This window comes from Monopterus albus, unplaced genomic scaffold (genome assembly GCF_001952655.1).
Source record: "Monopterus albus unplaced genomic scaffold, M_albus_1.0 scaffold223.1, whole genome shotgun sequence".
Classification (NCBI taxonomy): domain Eukaryota; kingdom Metazoa; phylum Chordata; class Actinopteri; order Synbranchiformes; family Synbranchidae; genus Monopterus; species Monopterus albus.
Window position 1 is genome coordinate 1,209,677 of NW_018128103.1, and position 20,996 is coordinate 1,230,672.

The 20,996-nt window shown below is 41.8% G+C and overlaps 1 protein-coding gene across 5 annotated transcripts in view; it reads right to left on the reverse strand.

The window, feature by feature from the left end:
- Window positions 1–1,011: 1,011 nt before the first annotated feature.
- LOC109971390 (ras and Rab interactor 2-like) overlaps window positions 1,012–20,996 on the reverse strand; it is a 65,291-nt gene continuing 45,306 nt past the window's right edge. For 3 of the 5 annotated variants that reach the window (XM_020619613.1, XM_020619612.1, XM_020619611.1), the window contains exons 7-11: window positions 18,809–18,900; window positions 8,777–10,360; window positions 2,253–2,561; window positions 1,731–1,862; window positions 1,013–1,362 (exon numbers count right to left, since the gene is read on the reverse strand). In XM_020619613.1, coding sequence (XP_020475269.1) covers window positions 1,157–1,362; window positions 1,731–1,862; window positions 2,253–2,561; window positions 8,777–10,360; window positions 18,809–18,900 — 2,323 coding nt within the window. In that variant the 3' untranslated portion in view covers window positions 1,013–1,156. Of the gene's footprint in view, window positions 1,363–1,730; window positions 1,863–2,252; window positions 2,562–8,776; window positions 10,361–18,808; window positions 18,901–20,996 lie in introns of all 5 variants that reach the window. The other 2 variants (XM_020619615.1, XM_020619610.1) reach the window with 2 other exon arrangements.

Below are 20,996 nucleotides of genomic sequence, written 5' to 3' on the forward strand. Positions count from 1 at the left end.
CCAGCCACTGTCCAGCTCCTGCAGCGCCACCCGCGGGTAGTTCTGGGAGGAAGTCAGAAGAAACACAATCAGATATACATTATGGGTCTATCACAAACTGGCAAGACTTCCACCACTGGCAGTACATTTTGGCTGGCAGTCAAAGATATATAGCAAAGCCTGAAGCAACCAAGAGACAAATTTTAATGGAGTTCTCATCCTCATGTTTTCAAAGGTGGATGGCTGAAGTGATTCCACACTGGAAAAAGTGAGTATTTGGGGCCAAGTCCTTCCCACCTAGACACCCTGTAGTGCCAGTAAGTGACTAAACATGACTATTTTGGACACAGTGTTTGTGTACCACCTTCATGGTATACTTCCTTTGAAGCTCCTCTTTTGTTTATATATGAAAACTTTGAAAAACATTAGTTCAAGGGAAGGCATATTCAAACGACAGTGTTTGGTTAAATTGTTTGTATTCAAGAAAGGTGACTGTTTCCAAAAAAATCATGGCATTTTGTAAATTCAAAAACATTATACTGACTTAAGCAGAGTAAGATCCTCACAATTATTCATGTTTGCTAGAAGAGCCTTAATATTTGGATATGGATTTTAATTTTCTGCAGCAGAAGCAGACAACAAGGCCTTCTTTCTGAAATAACTAATAACAACGACCTCAGACACTTCATACAGCAATCTAGCGCACATGACATAACAACCATAACTGGCCCAGCTTTCAATCCAGTGTGAAAACACTAAAATCCAGGTGATGCTGTTTGTGTTTAGTCCATCCATCCATTATCTATAGAAGAGGGTTGTAAGGGGCCTGGAGCCAATCCCAGCTGACACTGGACAAAAGGCAGGGTACAACCTGGACAGGTCGCGAGTCAATCACTTAGAGACAGACAACCACACACATTCACTTCTACAGGCAAATCAGTGTCACCAGTCAATCTAAGCTGCATGTCTTTGGACTGTGGGAGAAGTACACTGAGAGAACCCACGCAGGCACAGGGAGAACATGCAGACTCCACACAGAAAGGCTCCGGATCGGCCGGGTCTTGAACCCACTGTGAGGAGACAGTGCTAGCCACTGCACCACTATGCTACCCAGCTGTATTTTGTAAACATAAAAATTAACACTATACCTATGTAAACATTATTGCTCTGGAAAAAGTCAATTTAAGGATAGGTCTGTAGAACAAATGTGTGTTTTTACCTGAAAGTCATCAATAGATGGGGCGGAGCGCTGGGCTGTGCGGCGGCGGTGCCACTGGTGGAGTGTATCTCTGGTTTCAGAGCTCAGCACTCTGGCTGCCTGATCTTCCTGGAAGTTTCTGATCAGGGACATTGCTCCATAGGCACTGGTCAGATAGTAGCCACCTGGATATGGACATAGTGGCAAAGTGTTCACGAGAAGTACACAAAGGACAATGTGAAGACCATACTGTATATTCCTAGAGTAAGTTGTATTGTCCCAAAGGATTTGTTCATCATGTGTAGACTGTGGAGTATTTATGGCAGAGGTTCTCCAGAATAAACTAAAGGGGTTTTTCCATTATAGGAACCTACCGAAACAAGTTGTGCTGAGTAATGCTGGGTTCTAGGTTTGTTTTTGAACATACTGTTTTGAAAATACAGTAGAAAAACAAAGCAGGATGGTTCATGTCAACCACAAAGGTTGGTGATAAAGAAAAGTACGGGGTATACCGCTTGTTTAGTTCAGTTAGTGGAAACGCTGCAAAAGATACCTTCTCCATGAAGCAGCGAAGGGTCCAGCAGTTCCATCATGTAAAGTATCTCATTGTCTAGCTGGGGCATGTCACACTGGGCCAACACATAGGTCAACATGGGCAGGAAATCATCAGCACCACACAGACGACCTGAGACAGACCAGGGTCATTAGAGTCTTTTAAGGTTCTTATTTTCCAGTGTCCTGAACTTATAGACAACTGTCTTTCCCCTTTTGATTACCCAATACATGAATATTATTTAGAGTACAAGCAATGTGACGAGGACTTAAATCCCCTGAAAATGCATTTCATGTTTATGTACATTGGGACAATGTGCAAAGTTTCTGTGAAATGGAAATTATCCTTTTTTTTGCATATTAAAGAATACAAAAAAAATTTAAAATACTTCCCAGACACAGAAATTCTGTTCACTGCATGCAAAAGTGATGTAAAATACCACTGAGGTCTTTATGTCAAGTTCAGTGATTAAGTGAGAAGTTAGTTTAAATGTGTTTATCTGTGTGTAGCCTTGGTCTCTACCTGAATTCTCCTCCATGATGGTGTAGATGAGTTTGCATACTCTCAGCAGCATGGTGACCTTCTTCTCCGGGGAGTACAGTTTACACATGGTATGGAACTTGTGCTTGATCTTCTCTATGGCTACAGGGTCTGGAGGCAGCATGCTGGCCACGCCCATTTCCTGAGGCAGCTGGGCCTTGGCCAGTGACAGGTTCTCCTTCAGCTCCTGCCAGGCCGTACTACGCACCTGGAATTCCTGCAGGGCGACACTCACAACCGGTTTGAGAGGCTTCAGGACACACTTGTGCATGGCCTTCTCCAGGACCCTGTCTGAGGAAAGGAGGAAATACATGAGATTTTTAAATTGGATTAAGTTACAATTCAAAATATTTAACATGTTCCATACTTTCAGGAGACTTTCTAAAGCCACTATAGTTTTTAACAAGCATTAATGAAACAGGAGCAACAGTTTGAGAAAAAAATTGGGACACATACTGTACTAATGTTCTGTTTTTTGATCAGTGAATAATCCGATGGGCACGAAATGGACAGGCAGATCGGGGCAGTTTTGTTAAGACTTACATTCAAAGCCCTGGTCCTTGGCAAAATTCAAATCTACGATATTAATAGTTACACTGTTTATTCTATGTAATAAATAAATGCAACTTCAACTATTTAATATGAAATAATGTCACTATCAGCACTGTGCACTCAGTTTTGTTTTTTTTAGGTCATTTAATTTCAGAACAAAAACCAAGGTTAATATCTCATTCCTTATCAGACTTGTTGTGCACACATTGAGTGTCAACACAATCAGCCAAAACAAGCTTTCCAGAGACTGTCAAGGTCAGATCATTCATTTTTTGTGCAGTTGTATTGTCTTGTCTGAAACCCTGCCTGGCATTGTTCACCATCTGTATACTTCAAAGTTGAGGAAAGCTGAGTGTGTTGCTGTTATTATTGCTAAATTATCCAGCAACAGCAAGCACGTTTTACTAGCTCAGCTTGTGCAGTCTGACTAACACAAACCATGATATCATACAGACAGGATGGATGCAGAGAGGGAGGCCAAACCACAGCAGTGCTGAATAAGGATCATGTGCGAGTGTGTTGCTGACTGTTCTCTAGAACAGAGTGAAGTCAGCAGTTTTTTTTGGCTGAGGACATCTGCAGACAGATTTTACTTTCCACAAAAGATGAATGACAGTCAGCATCTGGCATTCACGTAAATCAGTATCTGTGAATTCACTGATTGTAATGCAGCATTTCCCCACACCCGCATTGCTGCTATGTCCTTAAACCTTTGTTGGACACAGACCAAACAGCTCAGGGCAAAGTGACATGCAGAGGAATGCCATTTGTCCCAGGCTCTCACAAATAACATTCTCACTTCCTCAATCCATACCTACATAATGATTCAGTAACCAGAAATAGGGATCCAGCATAATGAACTAGCATCAGCATGATGAATGTTGTTTTTCATTTGTAACTTTTGACTGGCACTGATTATGAGCGAATAACAAGTACATTTGTTGGTCTTCACCAAATATTTGTAAAATACCAGAATGTGACTTTTGACATCATGACAATTTTAAAGTTTCTGTGATGCACAAAATAACCAATCTAATTGGAAACAACCGTCTTTCTACCCATTATATTAAAAAAACTTCTTGAGGTTTGGACATGATGAATGTCATGCCAAATATTTTGTTTTTCATTTGCTCCATTTGTACTTGATTGAATAAAACTATGCTGAAGTGGGAAGAAATTGTAATAATTTGTGCCATAATTACTGTAAAATCTGCAGCAGGTACAAGGAAACACCAAATGTTTTATGGTAAGTCTCAATATTGGTATGACATAATAGTATTACCACCTTAAGCTATTTCCTTGCTACTTGTTATGGTAGGTACTTTCTATGAATCGTAAGGACTCAAAAGTTTATTGGGACCTCCTAGACGTAGCTCAGCCCAAGGAAGTCGCCCCCAGTGCTTCCCGAGAGCCGGGATCTCAGACAGGTGGTTGGATGACAGTTTGCAAGAGTCGTAGCTCGAAACAAATACCCAAAGTGCATCACCTGCCTGTTCACGTTTGAAATCGATTTTCCCCACTCAGTGACACACCCGCTGAGAAAACAACTCTGGTAATTGGAGACTCCATTGTCAGAAACGTGAAGCTAGAGACACCGGCGGCCATAGTCAAATGTCTTCCTGGGGCCAGAGCGGGTGACATTGAATCCTATGTGAAGCTGCTGACTAAGGACAAGTGTAAATGCAGTAAGGTTGTTATTCACGTCGGCGCTAATGACTCCCGACTTCGCCAGAGGTCGCTAAAACTAATGTTGAGCCGGTGTGTAACTTCATCAGAACAATGTCGGACTCTGTAGTTTTCTCTGGACCCCTACCCAATGTGACCAGTAATGACATGTTTAGCCGCATGTTGTCATTCAACCGCTGGCTGTCTAGGTGGTGTCCAGAAAATAATGTGGGCTTCATAGACGATTGAAAACATTTTGGGGAAAACCTGGTCTAATCAGGAGAGAAGGCATTCATCCCACTTTGGGTGGTGTGACTCTCATATTGTTCTTCCCAGGTTGTTAAGTCGAGCACAGCTATACAGACAGATAAACTCCTGGACAGGTGACAGATGTAATGTCTGTTTATTATGACGCTTCCTTCACATGCCCATAAGGAGTGAAACTGAAAGAAATAAACATGTCCCTCAGAAAAACTCAAGTTATTGTGCTTGTGCCTGAAAATCTTAGAAATCTGCTGTATAACCATAGTTATTCTAGATGACATAGCTCTGGCCTCCAGTCCTGCTGTGAGGAACCTTGGAGTCATTTTTGACCAGAATATGTCCTTTAAATCACTGATAAACTAGAACTGCCTTCTTTCGCCTGCGCAATATCACAACAATCAGGAGCATCCTGTCTCAAAGTGATGCTGAAAAACAGGTCCATGCATTTGTTACTTCCAGGCTGGACTACTGTAATTCTTTGTTATCAGGATGCCCCATTAATTCCCTAAAAAGCCTAAGGTTAATCCAAAATGCTGCAGCCAGAATACTGGCAGGAACTAGCAAGAGAGATGATATTTCTCGCATATTTCTCTCTTCTTTTGTTTTCCATAGCTCAGAGGAACAGCCGAGGATACATGTTGACCCCATTGGACTTCTGTGCTCTGTTGTGATTTCATAGTAAGTTTGTGCATTTAACTTACATGGCACTTTGACTTCTCCATTAAGGTAACTGGCTGAAATCACAATCTCTCTTGGATTGTTATTACACAGACAACAGAAAAAGCAGGAGTCAAGTCAGTTTAAGGGCAACTTATTAGCCAAAACAAGCTAATACTTGCTAAAACACACATACTTTTTTCCACAAAACACACCTCTTCCCACTTGATGTAAACATATATATTTATGACAATTTCACAAAAAATTTAAACATTTTGAGCTTCATAAACACCGATATTAAGGTGGAAGTGTTGCACTGAAGTGCATGCAATTGTACAGGTCAGGCAGTGTATCTCTCTATAGTGAATGCCCTGGGAAATCAGCCGAGAAATTGCTTGTTGCTTTTTTACTTTGGGAAATGCTCATTCATTTTCTTGTTGAAAGCTAGATCTTTCCTGTTGAAAGGATCAATATGTTTATTATATCTGTACAGTAAACAGGAAGCCAGCATACTGTTAGCTTAGCACAGACTGGAAGAAGGGGGAAATAGCTAGCCTGGTCCAGTCCAAATCATTACTCACTAACAAACTTGTTACATGTCATTTCCTTAAGGGAAAGACATATTGTTACAATTTGTGACTTTACAGGGGTTTATATTCTGGACTGCTAAGCTAAGAGGCTGCTGGCTCCAGATTCAGTAGAAGGAGATAGAAATGAGACACTTGGCAATAAACCGAATAAGCATGTTTCCCCAAAATGAACTATACATTTAATCGAGTGACCCTCCCACATTAAGATACTTACATGCATGTTAATTTAATGCCTGAACACTTTGTGAAGCACCACAAACTCTATGAAACTGAGTTGGCTCAGGCTAGTTGCTGGAGGAAAGCCTCATAGGATGAGTGGAATACAAGTAACTCTATTCCAACACCATCCTCCACATTTGAAACCTTGTGCCTGTTACCTTAAAAGAAAAATCTTCCTGGATTTGTATGAGAAAGACAGAGGAAAGAAAACACAGCAACCTAAGAAAAAAAAAAGCAAAGCGAGCCTCAGAGACCAACAGAGTGAGTCAGAAAGAGGAGGGAGCTTGCCTTAGATCCCCTCACTCTGATTGGAGAGTAGGTATAAAAGAATAGGCGTTGGAGTAAAACAAAGTTTGCACGACTTGGCAGGCAGCCACTCAAATGCATCTGAACTGGCTGGCCTTTGAGCTCAGTAGAAAACAGTCTCTGAAGCTGCCACAACAAAATATTGTGCAACTACTCCAAGAACTAAAACCACAACAGTTCCCAGTCTGTCATTGCTGTGCCAAATACACCATTCAGAAAACAGGGATGAGAAGGGACAACATGACATGCGACATACAAACAAAAACATAACTGCATTTTGAAATATTGTCTTTAATGTTTTTCCTTCTAACATTGCACTATTAGTAGGTGTCAAACAAACCTCACATTTAATATTTAAATCTTTGTTTTTATACATTTTTGAATATTTTATGCCTTTATTAGGTGGTGGACAGGAGATGGGTGTTCATGCTATGTGGTGACTACTGATAAAAAGAACAGCTTTTCACTCAGTTCATGGCTTCATAATTATAGCACTGAACTGGGCCAGAAGAAACAGGTTAGTTCAACAGCGGCCTTCTTCCTGAGAGAAAGCCCTCTTTGTGCTCTCTGTTTACATGTTACCCTGTCCAAAGTCTAATGCAGCCACTGAGTCTTGTCCTAAATAATTCAGCCTGCTCTTCCGGCAGGTGTGTGTGTGTATTTGTGTGTGTTCTTTTGTATGGTTGTGTCTGGTTTTCACTTTTCATGTTGCTGTGATGGTATTGTGTGATGCAAGAAAGGATGGATATAATAAATAACAATAAAAGGGACTGACTTAACAGCATGCATGACAATATTCTTGGCTTCACCAGGAAATGCATACATACATATAAACACATATGCACACATTCAGCTGCAAACAGATGAGGAATACACAATTTTTCCAATTTCCTCACTGCTGAAATATCAAAGTGAAACTGCTCCATCTGCATTAACTACACAGTTTCAGCAGTTAGGATTACTCCACCAACACATCACTCATTGACAATTCCTAAAAATACTCACAAAATTATTCATAAGGACACACAAAAAAGACTTCTAGCCCACTCCATGTTGAATTGAGAATGAGGTCATATTGCTTAAAAGATAGAAATGTAGCATATCAAGATCAAAGATTTTTTTTATTGTTAATTCACTATATGTGCAGGAAATACAAAAAAATCGAAATACCGTTTCTCTCTCACCTAGTATACCATTTAGGAAACTAAAAATAGAATAAAAGTAGAGTAAAAATACTAAAAAGAATAAGAAAACTAAGTCAAAGTGATTAGGATAAAACTAAAAAGTACAACCTAATAGGCTATGACTCAGACCCTGTACAATCAGTGACAGTATGTCAGATCTCAGCATGTCGGTGATGTGATCAGAGAAACCCAGGTGGGGAGGGAGGCTTTGTATGCTCCCTTGCATGTGGTGTACACAAGGTCCAGTGTCTTGTCTCCTCTCATTGGAAAGTCCACATGCTGGTGCAAATTGGGCAATAAAACCTTTAAATCTGCGTAGAGTCCGGGGTGTTGTCATTGAGCCATGTCTCCGTAAAAATGAAAACACAGCAGTCCCTCACTTCACGCCGCGCAGATCTCAGGAGCTGTATGTGGTCTGTTTTGTTGTCCAGTGAGCGTACATTGGCCATAATGAGGGGTGGTATCGTGGGTCTGTGTGGGCTAGCTGCTAGCCTAGCCTGGATGCCCCCCCCCCCCGTTTGCCCCGCTTCTGCCCCAGTTTGCCCCGCTTCTGCTTTTGTTCACAACGCTTCCGACACCTCCTCTCAGGGGGTGGTGTAGCTGGCATGTCTGGTGATGTAGGAATCCCGCAGAGAACCCCCTGGTCTCGGAAGTTCCTCTGTGACTTCCTGGTCCAAGTTGAAATGTTTTGACTTATTCCCTATATCCATAAGGCAGTGGCGACTGTATCTTGAGCGCAACATAGACATCAAACTACACGCACTAGAACATAAACACGACAAACGCAAACACACACTAGAACACACATTATTAGGCACACAACCGGGAGAGAGACGAGCCGTTGTGTCTGTTTGTGCCGCTGCCATGTTTACATCAGTGTAATCTTAAAGCGGTTCACTAAACCCTTAGTAAAACAACATTCAATTACTGTAATTTAATCATTAAGCTGACACCGTTTTCCAAAGTGAGGTAACCATGATAGTTGAGGTGCACAAGTCATTCCTTCTAAAACTAGTGAAATAACAAGGGTGACAAACTAATAACCAGAGTAAACAAAGGTAAAACTCACCAATTTGGTCTTCAGGGATAAGGCTCTCAATTGGTGGGTCCATCTCAGAACTCTGTCTCAGGTAACTCTTCATCTGAGTGATGAACTGGCGGAGAGTCTGCAGCAGTTCCACTCTGGAGGCAAAGCTCTGCCAAGCCTGGGTGCCCGCACCCTCACCCATGTAGCTCAGGTAGTCTTGCACCAGGGAGCCAAAGTATGAGTCTTTATCTTTGGACAGTTCCACCACCCGGCGGATCATCCTCTTCTCCGGTGTCAACAGTGAGTTGAAAACTCCACTCATCTTGTGCAGGGGCCCTTGCAGGGCCCTCTGAAGGGCCAAGGCACTGGCACTGGGGCAACGCTTTGTGCGATGTCCTGGTGGCACCATGGTCAGGTTCTGGTCACTCTCAAGGCTGACACAATAGTTGGACTCCTCTTCGTTTTCGTCCTCCTCCTCCTCCTCCTCATCATCATCATCTTGATCCATGCTACAATCAAGTGGGTCAGATGGTGGGATAGACAGGGGGAGATGGGTGTTAAAGTCAGCCTGAGTAGGGGGGTTTAGGTCAGACAGAGGAGAAAGAAAGAAAGACAAGGACTGGGAGAAATCCAGAGAGTCTGAGGAATCTGTGGAAAGACTCATGTCACTCAGCCGCTGGCTGCCTCCACTGCATTCCTCACCTGCTTCTTCCTCTCCTCCTTGCATCTCAGTATGGTCTGGAGGACTGCTGGAGTTAGTTCTGGCAGCGTTATGCTGGAACTTTTGGGCCTTTTGGAGGGCCTCCTCAATAGTGTGGTCCTCCAGTGCCAAGTGGCACTGGGCATCCTCCTGGCTGGATGGTGGTGAAGCCTTGGCCAAACAAGGAGAGGATGAGAGAGATGATAGAGAAACAGGCAGGGAGGGCCAGGGGATGGATATAGGGGAGCTAAGGCTGAGTCTCTTGGGAGGAGAGGATAAAGGGCTGATGCTTAGTGAGGAGCCCAGACGAGATAAGAGGCTGCTGTTCCTCTCTTTGTCCTCCACCTTCTCCTTGATCCAGGAAATCTTCTCTGGCATGCTGTGCTGTTGAACAGGAAGAGCTGAGCACTGTGGGATAAAGTGTGGCAGAGGTGGACGAGGAGGTGGGGACCAAGATGCACTCTGTGCAGCACTATGCTTCTGTGCGTTATTGCCTTGTAGCTCTGTGTTTCTGCCAAGGCTCTGAACGTCACTTTGACCTGACTGGCTACTACCACTGTGATCTGAGCTACAGAGCTGAGGACTGTTGCTACAGCAGTGCTGAGCGTCCTTGTTGTTGGTTTCTAAGTTGTTACTAACTGGTTCCTTACTTAAGCACTGCGTTGCTGTGCCAGATGTGTTGGCAGTAGTTGTCTGGTCTCTGTCTGGGTGGTGGACCTTTATGAAGAGGGGGTTGATAAAGCACAGTGCTCCATTGGGTTGGCAACATTCAAGCTCGGATGGGGTGCGAGTTTGAAGCCGAATATATGTTGGAGTGGTTGCCAAGGAGACTAGACTCTGGGGGGGAGGTGGTCTATTGGGAGCTGCTGCTCTTGACAGTGAGACTAAACTCTTCCTCTTGTGGCACAACTGAGCATCCCAGAACCCTGTGTCAGACAGAGAGAGAAATATTATACCTATTATTGTGAGTATGTTGTGGTACAACATGTAAGTACCAAATATAACATATCTGGTTACTGTTTCATCCACAGGGGTTAGCAGTGCCATGATTCTCAGAACACAGTAGTATGAAGCCAACGTTATCTTAGGCAAACCTAGACCACAGAATCAGTAGCTGCCTTTTCACAAGCCTTCAGACAAAGTTACAGTCAAACACCAATTCCAGTTCTTTTCAGCAGATCACGTAACATCAATTAGAGGTGCACTGAACAGCATATTCAGTGTGTTTTTTAGTTAGTAAGCCCTTTGACCTAAACAACTGTAGTCTTATTAGATTAATGCAGTCTGAATAGCCTACAGTCTACATGAGGGCATGCAATGAACATGAATTCAGAATTGGTTCTATACACCTCTACTGTTCTTGAATGTTTGGCAAAACAGCACTAATGAGATTAGTCCAGCTCACCATTTGGAAAATTAAGGCTTCCTAGCATGAATTTGCAGCAACACCAAGCAGTCAAAAACAATGTCATCACAGTTGGCAAAGATTTGACTGCATTCATTTGTGGTGGCATTACCACAGTATTTTAATTACAGCAGGTAGTCTAAAAGAGACAGAGATGAAAATCTCTTCCACTTTAGTGTTAAAACAGAATCTGTCTGGGCCAAAGCAATAGCCACATACACTCACTAGCCACCTTATTAGGTACACTTTTACAATTACATGCAATTCATTGCAACACTTCTGCATTAACATCTGTGTTTATGAAGCTAAAAATGTTTCAGTTTTTGGGGAAACTGTCATAAATTGTAAGATCAATTATATGTTTATTACTGAGTGAGGTCAAAGGTGGTGTTGTACTGTCAAATTGTGCCATATTACAGTAAGTAGAAAAAAAGGCAAGGAAAAAAATAAAAAGAAAATACATTCACATTATGGATGATTAAATTTGTCCATTCATCACCTCATTGTGACAGTAGCCCTGCAACAATAACCTATCTCATAAAGCCTCTCAATGCAGCTTAGCACAAAATCACTGCACACAGAGATTCAGCCTGTCAGGGAGCCCTTTCCCAAAAAAAAAGAAAAAGAGGTATATAGAACTGCACAACTTTACTTCTTCAGAGTCCAAGCTGTATCAGACGACGACAACAACAACTAAATAAAATTAATTAAAATACAAAAAAGTGGAACACACACACACAAGTGGAAACAAGGGGTACTAGTGCCAGACACAGAGCAGCCCCTTCACACAACCACAGAATATAAAAGATAGGACAACAATACTCACTGTGATGCCAAAGCTCACTGACACAAAGACGAGCTGCTGATCTCACACTATGTGACACTACTGTGTCTGGGCAAGCTGAAACTTAACTGGCTTCTCTGACTCACTGTGTTATGACTCACTCATGATAAAGTGTGTGGGCGGGCTGTGAACACATTATTCCCGCCTCTCTCCCTCCCTCCCTCTCAGTTGAAGTTGCATGGTTTCTTTCTCAGTTGTTCTCTCTCTGATGCACCAAGACAAAGGTTTTCCTATTTCTCTCCAGCCCTACGCTCCTGTTCACTCTCTCTTCTATTTATTTCTTCTCCCTTTTTTTGGTACATGCTCTGGTTGTATTATTTATCACAATAGTTAACTTTAGGTAGACAATTGTGATAATTCTGTTTTAAAGATATTTCACAACTTGTCTTTCTTGACACTTCAAATTTAAAAGAATTTATAATTATTCACTAACAAACGCAAGGATGTTTGCTCCCTGATGACCTGGTGGCAAAGATTCAGCACTCTTGCTGCCGCAGCCCAGGTTCGATTCCCGGTCGGGGAACTTTTAGCCACAGGGGTTTTACTTCTGAGAAAGAAGGTTGTGTCAGGAAAGGCATCCAGGATAAAAATCGTGCCAAATTTCATACCGTGCGAATTGTCAGTGTGTACACAGATGATTCGCTGTGGCAATCCCTAAGGGGTCCAGCCAAAAGTAGCACACACATGCAAAGATATTCATACAGGCACATACAAGGAACAGTGTTACCGTTTAGTGTTCAGTCTCATTCACGCTGTATTTGTAACACCTAGGACTGAAAGCCCAGGTGTGGCTTGGTGTACTTGGTGTAACAACTGTACCTGTATCTTTCTGCAGGTAGCCCTGGAGCTCTACATTTCTGATGAGCAGCCACCAGCCACATCAGCTTGCCCAGGATTTTTGTTTGTTGTTGTGTATTTTTGCTTTTCTTTCCTCTATCCACTCACCCCAACCGGTCGAGCCAGAAGGCCGCTCACCAAGAGCCGGGGAATGTCAGAGGTTTCTCCTGTTACAGGGAGTTTTTCCTCCCCGCTGTTGCAAAATACTGCTCAAGGGGGTTTTGCTGGGTTTTTTCCTCTAAAATAATAATAATAATAACAGTAAGGTCTAGACCTTACTTTCTAAAGTGTCCTGAGATGACTTGTTGTGATTTGGTGCTATACAAATAAAAATTGAATTGAATAATTTTGTAGATATCGGCATCAATGTATTGGTATCTAATGTATGTATGTATGTACGTATGACTATTTATGTAATGTAATGTATTATCTAAATATATACATACACATAATTACAGATGTAGGCATTCAAAGTGTCAGTCTCGGCGATAAGTGGCCACTTTCACCGCAAATGTTTGTCATTTGTCCCGCAGCATGGCATGTATTACAGTATAATCTCTGTAGGTGGCACTCAGCCTACACTCACAGGTACCACACCCCATGCATACACAAATCATAGCCCATAGGCTACTATATGAATGTCTACTCAGAAGTAAAGAAAAAGCCCTGTGGTCAAGCTTCACTTTAAACCGTGATTATAATGTGTGTGGACTGTGATACTACTTTTTTAGATTTTCCTTTGGACAAATGAGCCATCCTTCTCCCCTAGAAACTACTCTCCTAAAGTATGCAACTAAACTGCAAACACATACGTTCTGAAGGGAATGTAACACAAAGCATTTTAGCCCCAAAAGAGGGGGCTAAACACCATAACACCAGAAATGAAAGTGATCACAAAATTAAGATAATTTGGCAACTGAAAAATGAAACAGTGCAGCAGTGATGATATATGTCTGTTGCAGCCTCCCATCAGCAGAGTGATCACACAGCCCTTTCACATCTCATATTGTCACGTATTACATTTTATTTTCCACTGTAGTTCACACCTTGCAGGTCTATGGACACAACCTACACATCATCAGAAAATGAAAACCTTTGTGAACATTCTTTCTCCTGTTAATATCAAATAGATTAAGGGAATAAGTATTAAAATGACCAGTGTTGCAAATACACTTAAGCAATTAAATATAGCAACTATCAGAGTAACTGTGTTGCCTTGCACTGGGCTCTGCCTTCAACAGAATTGACACACAGACATGTGATTGGCTGAAATGTTGTGTTGAGAGAACATCGTGCATTCAGTAGCAGTCACTTTTTATTTGTAATTTGTAATTTGAAAATGGAGTCTTTCACTTGTTTTTCTGATGAGGGGTTAAAATAATGTCCAGTACCAAGGGCTGCACGCTCCAAGCTGGTAACACCATATGACACCATGAGTTAGGTGTCACTTCTCAGCAAATGGCACTGCCCCGGCAGGCTTGAACTCAAGCATCCAAAATACCAGCGCTATGTTTTGGGGCTTCACTATCTGCTCCAAACAATAACAGCTATCTGCTGTGTCTGTATAACAATGCAGTGTTTCATTCATTCAAAAAGACGTTGCATCGGAGTATTATCCAACAATCAAACATGATCCCTAAAAAAACATTGCACAGCAACATTTAAGGAGACATGGCGACGTAAGAAGTAGGCAATGAAGTCTCTTCAAAACCTATTGCATACTCTAGGAGCGTAGATTTTAGGAGAGAGGGTTGGCTCATTTGTCCAAAATATTAAACTAACCTCACAAACCACATAACAATTTAATCACGGTTTAAAGTGAAGCCCGACCCCAGGGCTTTTTCTTTACTTCTAAGATTTTATGTCCACCACATTGTCTAAGTTGACATAGATACAGGGTTATGACAGCAACTGTATGATAAATCAGATTTAAAATGGGTGTTTACAAAGAAGTAGACAACATCTTTACAGCATACTGTACATGGTGTACACTACTGTAGATTCAAAGAATCAAGATTCAAAGTGTTTATTCTCATATGCATAATATGGAAAGGTGTTTCCCTGCACAATGAAATTCTTACTTTGCTGTCCACACTGAATGTCAAACAATACAAGTGAAACAACACAAGTGAAATATAAAGAAGATAAACAGCAACACAAAATCTAAAGGCACTTTAAGAGGAAGGTGAAAACAAATATAATAAAAAGTATGTAAAAACGTAATGAAAACACAAGGAGATAATGTATGCTACACTGAAGCTGTATGTGCAATATTCAGCAGTGGGTGTGCAATTATGCATGTGCAAAATGGGTATGTAAACAGTACAGATGGAATTACATGAGGTAGATCTTGAGTCAGCTGTTTAGGAGTCTGATGGCAGTTGGAAAGAAAGTTTTTCATTCTAGAAGAAGGAGAGGGCAGTGGAGTCCTGGTGATCTTCTCCACAGTCTTTACCACTCTCTGCAGGCACTTGCAGTCCATTGCAGCAGTGCTGCCATACCAGACGGTGATGCAGCTGGTCAGGATGCTCTCGAAAATCCAGCTGTAGAAGTTGCTGAGGATCCTAGGCAACATGCCAAACCTCCTCAGCCTACTCAGGAAGTACAGCTGCTGTTGGGCCTTCTTGACCAGCTGTGTGGTGTTGTGTCTAAGCGAGGTCCTCAATGATGTGGACGCCCAGGTACTTGAAGCTGCTCACCCTCTCCACTTCAAGCTCCCGGGTGAACAGTGGCTGATGAGATCTCCTCTCCTTCCTCATGTCCACTATCATCTCCTTCGTCTTGTCCGTGTTGAGGCTGAGATTATTGTCCTTGCACCATGACACCAAACCGGCCACCTCCCTCCTGTAGGCTGCTTCGTCCCCGCCAGTGATGCGACCTGTCACTGTGTTGTCGTCCGCAAACTGTAGGATGATGTCTCTGTGGAAGGCGACACAGTCGTGGGTGAACAGGGTGTAGAGGATGGGACTGAGGACACATCCCTGTGGGGTGCCAGTGTTTGTAGTGATGCTGGCTGAAGTCCTGTTGCCAGTCCTGATAGTCTGGGGCCTGCCAGTCAGAAAGTCTAGGATCCAGTCACAGAGGGTTGGGTACAGACCTAGTGTGGACAATTTGTGGGTGAGTTTGTGGGGGACAACTGTGTTGAAGGTGGAGCTGTAGGGCAGCCGCGATAGCATCTGAGGTGGCCCTGTTGGGCCGGTAGGCATACTGCAGGGGGTCCAGGGTGTCCGATATGCTTCTCTGGATGTGGGTCAGCACCACTCTCTCAAAACACTTTATAATGATTGGAGTGAGTGCCACTGGCCAGACATTTGGGGGGGGGGGGTGTTGGCTGGGGCCGGGGGGAAGGCAGGCTGTGTGTGGAAGAGATGATGCTGGTGGTGGTCCTGTAGTCTGAGATGTGCTGCAGGCCCTGCTACCGTTCGGAGTCAGCAGTAGAATAGAAGCCATTCAGCTTCTCTCTGTACTGCCTCTTGGCTGTGATGGCTTTCCTCAGTCTGTACTTCACAGCTTCGTACTCCGTCTCATTGCCTGGACTGAATGCATGAGAGTGAGCACACAGCATGTGGCGTACCTGACTGTTTATTCAGGGCTTCTGGTTGGGGAACCTGCTGACTTGTATGGTAAGCACAATGTTGTCAATACAAGTACTGATGTACCCAGTCACCACTGCAGGGTGCATAGGAAAGCTGCCTCCATCCTCAAGGACCCCACCCACCCCCAGCATGGACTGTTTATACCCCTACCCTCCGGTTGGAGGCTCAGAAGTGTGAAATGCAGGACTTCTAGACTGAAAAGCTCCTTCTTTCCCTCTGCCATCAGACTCTTAAACAGCCGACTCAGGATCTACCTCATGTAATTCCATCTGTACTGTTTACATACTCATTTTTCACATGCATAATTGCACACCCACTGCTGAGTATTTGCACTCCACAGCTCCCACGTAGCATATATTCTCTCTGCATTGTGTTCTTGTATTTTTATTTGCTTCCTTCACTTGCTGCTTAAAGTGCCTTAGATTTGTGTTATTGCTCATCTACTTTATATTTCACTTGTATTATGTGGCATTTATGTGGACTGCAAAGTAAGAATTTCATTGTACAGGGAAACATGTTTCCTAACTGTGTATATGACAAACACTTTGACCTTGACCTTTAAAGGGAAGAAAGTGAGAATGCGGTACATGGGCCCGCAAATAGTTATAAAAGGCAACAGGCTGATCCATATGACTCAGCTGACTGGTCTCTCCCCTACCAGACATTATGGTAGTGGAGCTGCCGTGACTGGTCATGCCAGAAGGCGCTTCCCTATAGTGAGAAGCTGAGCAAGGTTTGAAAGAGAACCATTTATTTTGGAAATTATAGTTGGACAAATAACCTTATCTCGCAGTCGACCTACTTGTTTGTGTTTTCAAATGCATCAAGGCCTTCATGAAGTCTACCTAATGTTGCTGATTCAACTATGATATATTCATTTTGTGAAAGACTACAGAAACACTGTATATAGCCTACCTCAAGAAATGTTTAATCTATTATTCAGATTGATACCAAGCTCACCCCAAATTTTACATATTTTTTTATTTGTTATGCTACATAATTAGTTAAAACACACAAATCATCAAAAATGTATATCCTGCCTGTTCAACCATGCCACTGACTGAAATCACTAGATAAATACAATTTGAGTCTGTTGTAATAAAGTGCTGAAATGATGGTTTATGAGATGTAAAATTGAATGTCTGAGATGCCAAGCTTCACATACTTTGTAGCTTTATAATGAACAGAACTACCTTCAAAAGGTCAGTTAAGCATCACAAAAGATGATAAACTGTCTTCTACACCAAATTATTATAGGTTAAGAGTCACATCCTCTTTTCTCAGCTTTCCCAGCCATATTCCACTCAGTAGTGTAGGCAAAATACACAAAGACACACAATGTTGTTATTCATTTGTGTATGAGATCAGAACTGCCTTTTAGCTACTATTCACTGTTGCTCAGATACCATCACTGACAAAATCCACCACTGTCTCATCTTAATAGGAGTCCTTTTATGAATAAGAGAGAGACACTGAGAAATACAAGAGAGAATGTTATGTCTGTAGACCATAATCCCTTTAATGTCTGCATTTAAAACCACATTAAAGGCAGGATGTCATCAAATCACTAAGTGCAACACAGAAATGAAGAGACTGCCAGGCAACTGATGTCTAGCAGTCAGCTCAGAGTACACATGATAGTTCTGAGTTGTGCCACAGCAGCAAAGAATTTCTGAATGGACAGAAAGGTTGCTGCATGGGTTATGAAAAGGAAAGTGGCGTGGAAGATTTTTACTTCAGGTAAATCAAGTAAAAATTACACAGTATACATTAGACAAAGCAGGTATATATAAAAACAATGACTGTACTTAAAAATGTTTGTGATGATAGCTACTAAAAATTAACTCAGATGCATGAATGAAAATATACCAAATTTGTGACCAGGGTTGTAAGACAGTCAAGGCTCTTTGAAGTTGAGGTGGAATTAAAGCTCTAAAGTTTCTCAGCTCTCAACTGAGTCTATGCCCAAGTGAGCAACACACATCTGGGCCTAGAAGAGGCTTTTGTCCCTTGGGGAGAGTCATTAAGCACAGGCATGTCAGTTAATCCTTTGAGCAAGAGGGAAAGCATTTGACAATGGCTGTATGAGAGTCATGCCTCAGGAAAAGAATTACACAAAACAGATGTGGGATAAGGGGAAACACTTTTTAGAATCTGTAAAAGGACAAAGAAAGTGCACAAACATGTTTGCCTGCAAAAAGGTGATGCAATGCAATATTACCACTGATAGCTTCAAACTGCCTAAAGAAGTGTCTCTGTTCTTGCAGTAAGGAAGATTTATAGTAGTCACAACTCACAACATGACCTTCATACCTCTGCACACATGACACATTCTCATATACAGTATTACATGAAACTCCCTTGTGGAGACTGTCCCTGACCTAGTACCCTATTTTTTTAGCCATTTATCTGATCACAGAAACAACTAACGTTATACATGCTCTCTTGCTGAACTGTTCTTTTGCATGTGTTAACTGTCAAATTTCTAAGTGCCGTCGGCCAATGCTGTGCCAAATCTTTTTAGCATGATTACTTTTATGCCTTGTTTTTTTTTTTATCTACAGTATAACCTGTGTTTTTCTGTGAATAGAATACATGAATATCATCATATTTCACTTTCAACCTGCCATCAGTTCACAGACCTCCCCCATGTATGCTTCTTTGCCAAAGACATACAAATGAGAGAACAAACCTGCTCCAAGTTTAGCAACCTCCTCAAGCTCTGCAGATGTTTTGGCTAAAGTAATGGTCTCTGGAAGCTTCAGGGGGAAAGGCAACACATCCCTAAGAAAAAGGGAAAATTTTCAGTCAAAGGCAGAAAAACTAGGGAAAAATACACGAGTGAAAGAGGATGGGATTGGAAGCCCATTCCTAAATATGTTTGTCACAGTGGTAGAAAGGAGGAGCGTGGATTGTCCTGTGGGTCTTTTGGCAAGACCTATAAAAAATTTACATGGTTTCCAAAGGTTTCACTCACTAAACCCTGAGTGGTCACAGATGAAAATTACACTTACTGAATAGTAAATTACACTTAAAGAAAATAGTAATCATCTCTAAGTGAAAACTGGACACATAAAATGTAATAAATGACTGCAGTTGAAAAGGCTACAAGAGGCAAAACAATTATCTAAAAACTGTCTAGACAAATGTGAAATGGCATTTTGAGTATCTAGGAATTCTGAATACATAAATACATAATGCTAACTTATGTTTATAAGATCATGTGCATATAGTTAACCAAGTTAAAAAAAAATTACAGGTGCTCTGTGGAATTTTTGACCACTGGTAGCATTGAGGTTCATCCTTTGGTTGTCTCGTGTGAACTCAAGGAAAAACAAGAAGGTGCACATCCTGCTATTCCATTAGTCTAAAGTTGGCAGAAACAGGTCAAGATATACAACAATGTGCCAACAAATGCAGGGAAGAAGAAAAATGCTAGATTGTAATTGTGAAGGCCTCAGCCCTGGTCTTCACTATGTGAGGGCCTAAACCACCACCAGCAGTAGAATTAGATAGGTAATGTTGTTTTGTTTTCTTTCTTTATGTGTGTAGACTTAAGTTGTAGGTAGAACTTAGGCATTTGATTTGACATTGGACATACACAATTAATCAATGAAGCATGCACATTTGGTCAATTTTACATTGTTAATGTGTGTAAATTTTCTGTTTGAGTTATCGTGTTCCTGGTCCATAGATGGGGGTAGTTCTGACAAAAAAGACTGGACTGAGGCAGCAGCAGGCTTAAATACCTCCAACTAGGCTTGGACTGTACCAAGTGCCCAATACAAGAAAGGGGGACTTTGGGAGAAGTATATTGTTTGTTAAAAAAAAAACTTTCTTTGTCAAGTTTTTTTTAAATCAAGAAAAATATTTAGTTGTTAGCAGACTGTCTGTTCAGTGTTTATTGATAGATTATTTTGATAGTGTCTTTGTCCATTCCCTGTGTGTGTTATTGGGTTGGCCAGTCAGTATATATGTTTCCCTGTGTGTAGTGATGGCTGATGAGGCTTTGTTGAAGCGTCGACACAGTGTTTACACAAATGGTTCATTACTTGAGGCCTCAATGACACAGTGCTCCAGTGATTCACCATGCACATTCCTGTGGATGTAGTGGATTCCTACACTACATGGTTGTATTTCAAGCTGACACAATAAAATATAAAATAAACATGGACACATGGTGAAGACCATGTTTCTGATGTGGCACGTCTGACTGTAACTCTATATACTCCTCACTTATATTTTGTATTATGAAAACATTTAAATGGTGCTGCTACATTCATGAGATGAGATGTGGTCTACAAATTCAGACAGATCTCATTTTCACATGGGACTGGTGCAAATACAGATTATAGTATGGACTTCTGCAAAGTTTGTTTTGGGGTTCATTGGTAAAGAGGTCCCTGCGATGGATTGGCGACCTGTCCAGGGCGTACCCCGCCGTCGCCCGATTGCTGGCCGGGATTGGCTCCGCCCCCCCCCCCCCCCCGGGAAGAACAGGGCAGTGGGTGTGCTTGTGTAATTGTTTGAGTTTTTATTGAGAAATAACAGTATATCCACAGTTTTCAGACACAAGCAGCTTCTCCTTTTACAGACTATTTCCCCAGCCTTGGAAAAAACCCGGTCACATGGCACAGATGAGGCTGGGGTACACAGGAAATGCTTGGATAATTCATAGAGGTTTGGGTAACTATATATGTAATATATCTATATCTACAATCAGGGAATAAAATTATTCGAACCCCAGCTGATTTTGTAAGTTTGCCCACTAACAAAGAAATGATCAGTCTACAATTTTAATGGTAGGTTTATGTGAACAGTGAGAGACACAACAATAACAAAAAAATCCAGAAAAATGCATACAAAACAAGTTATAAAAT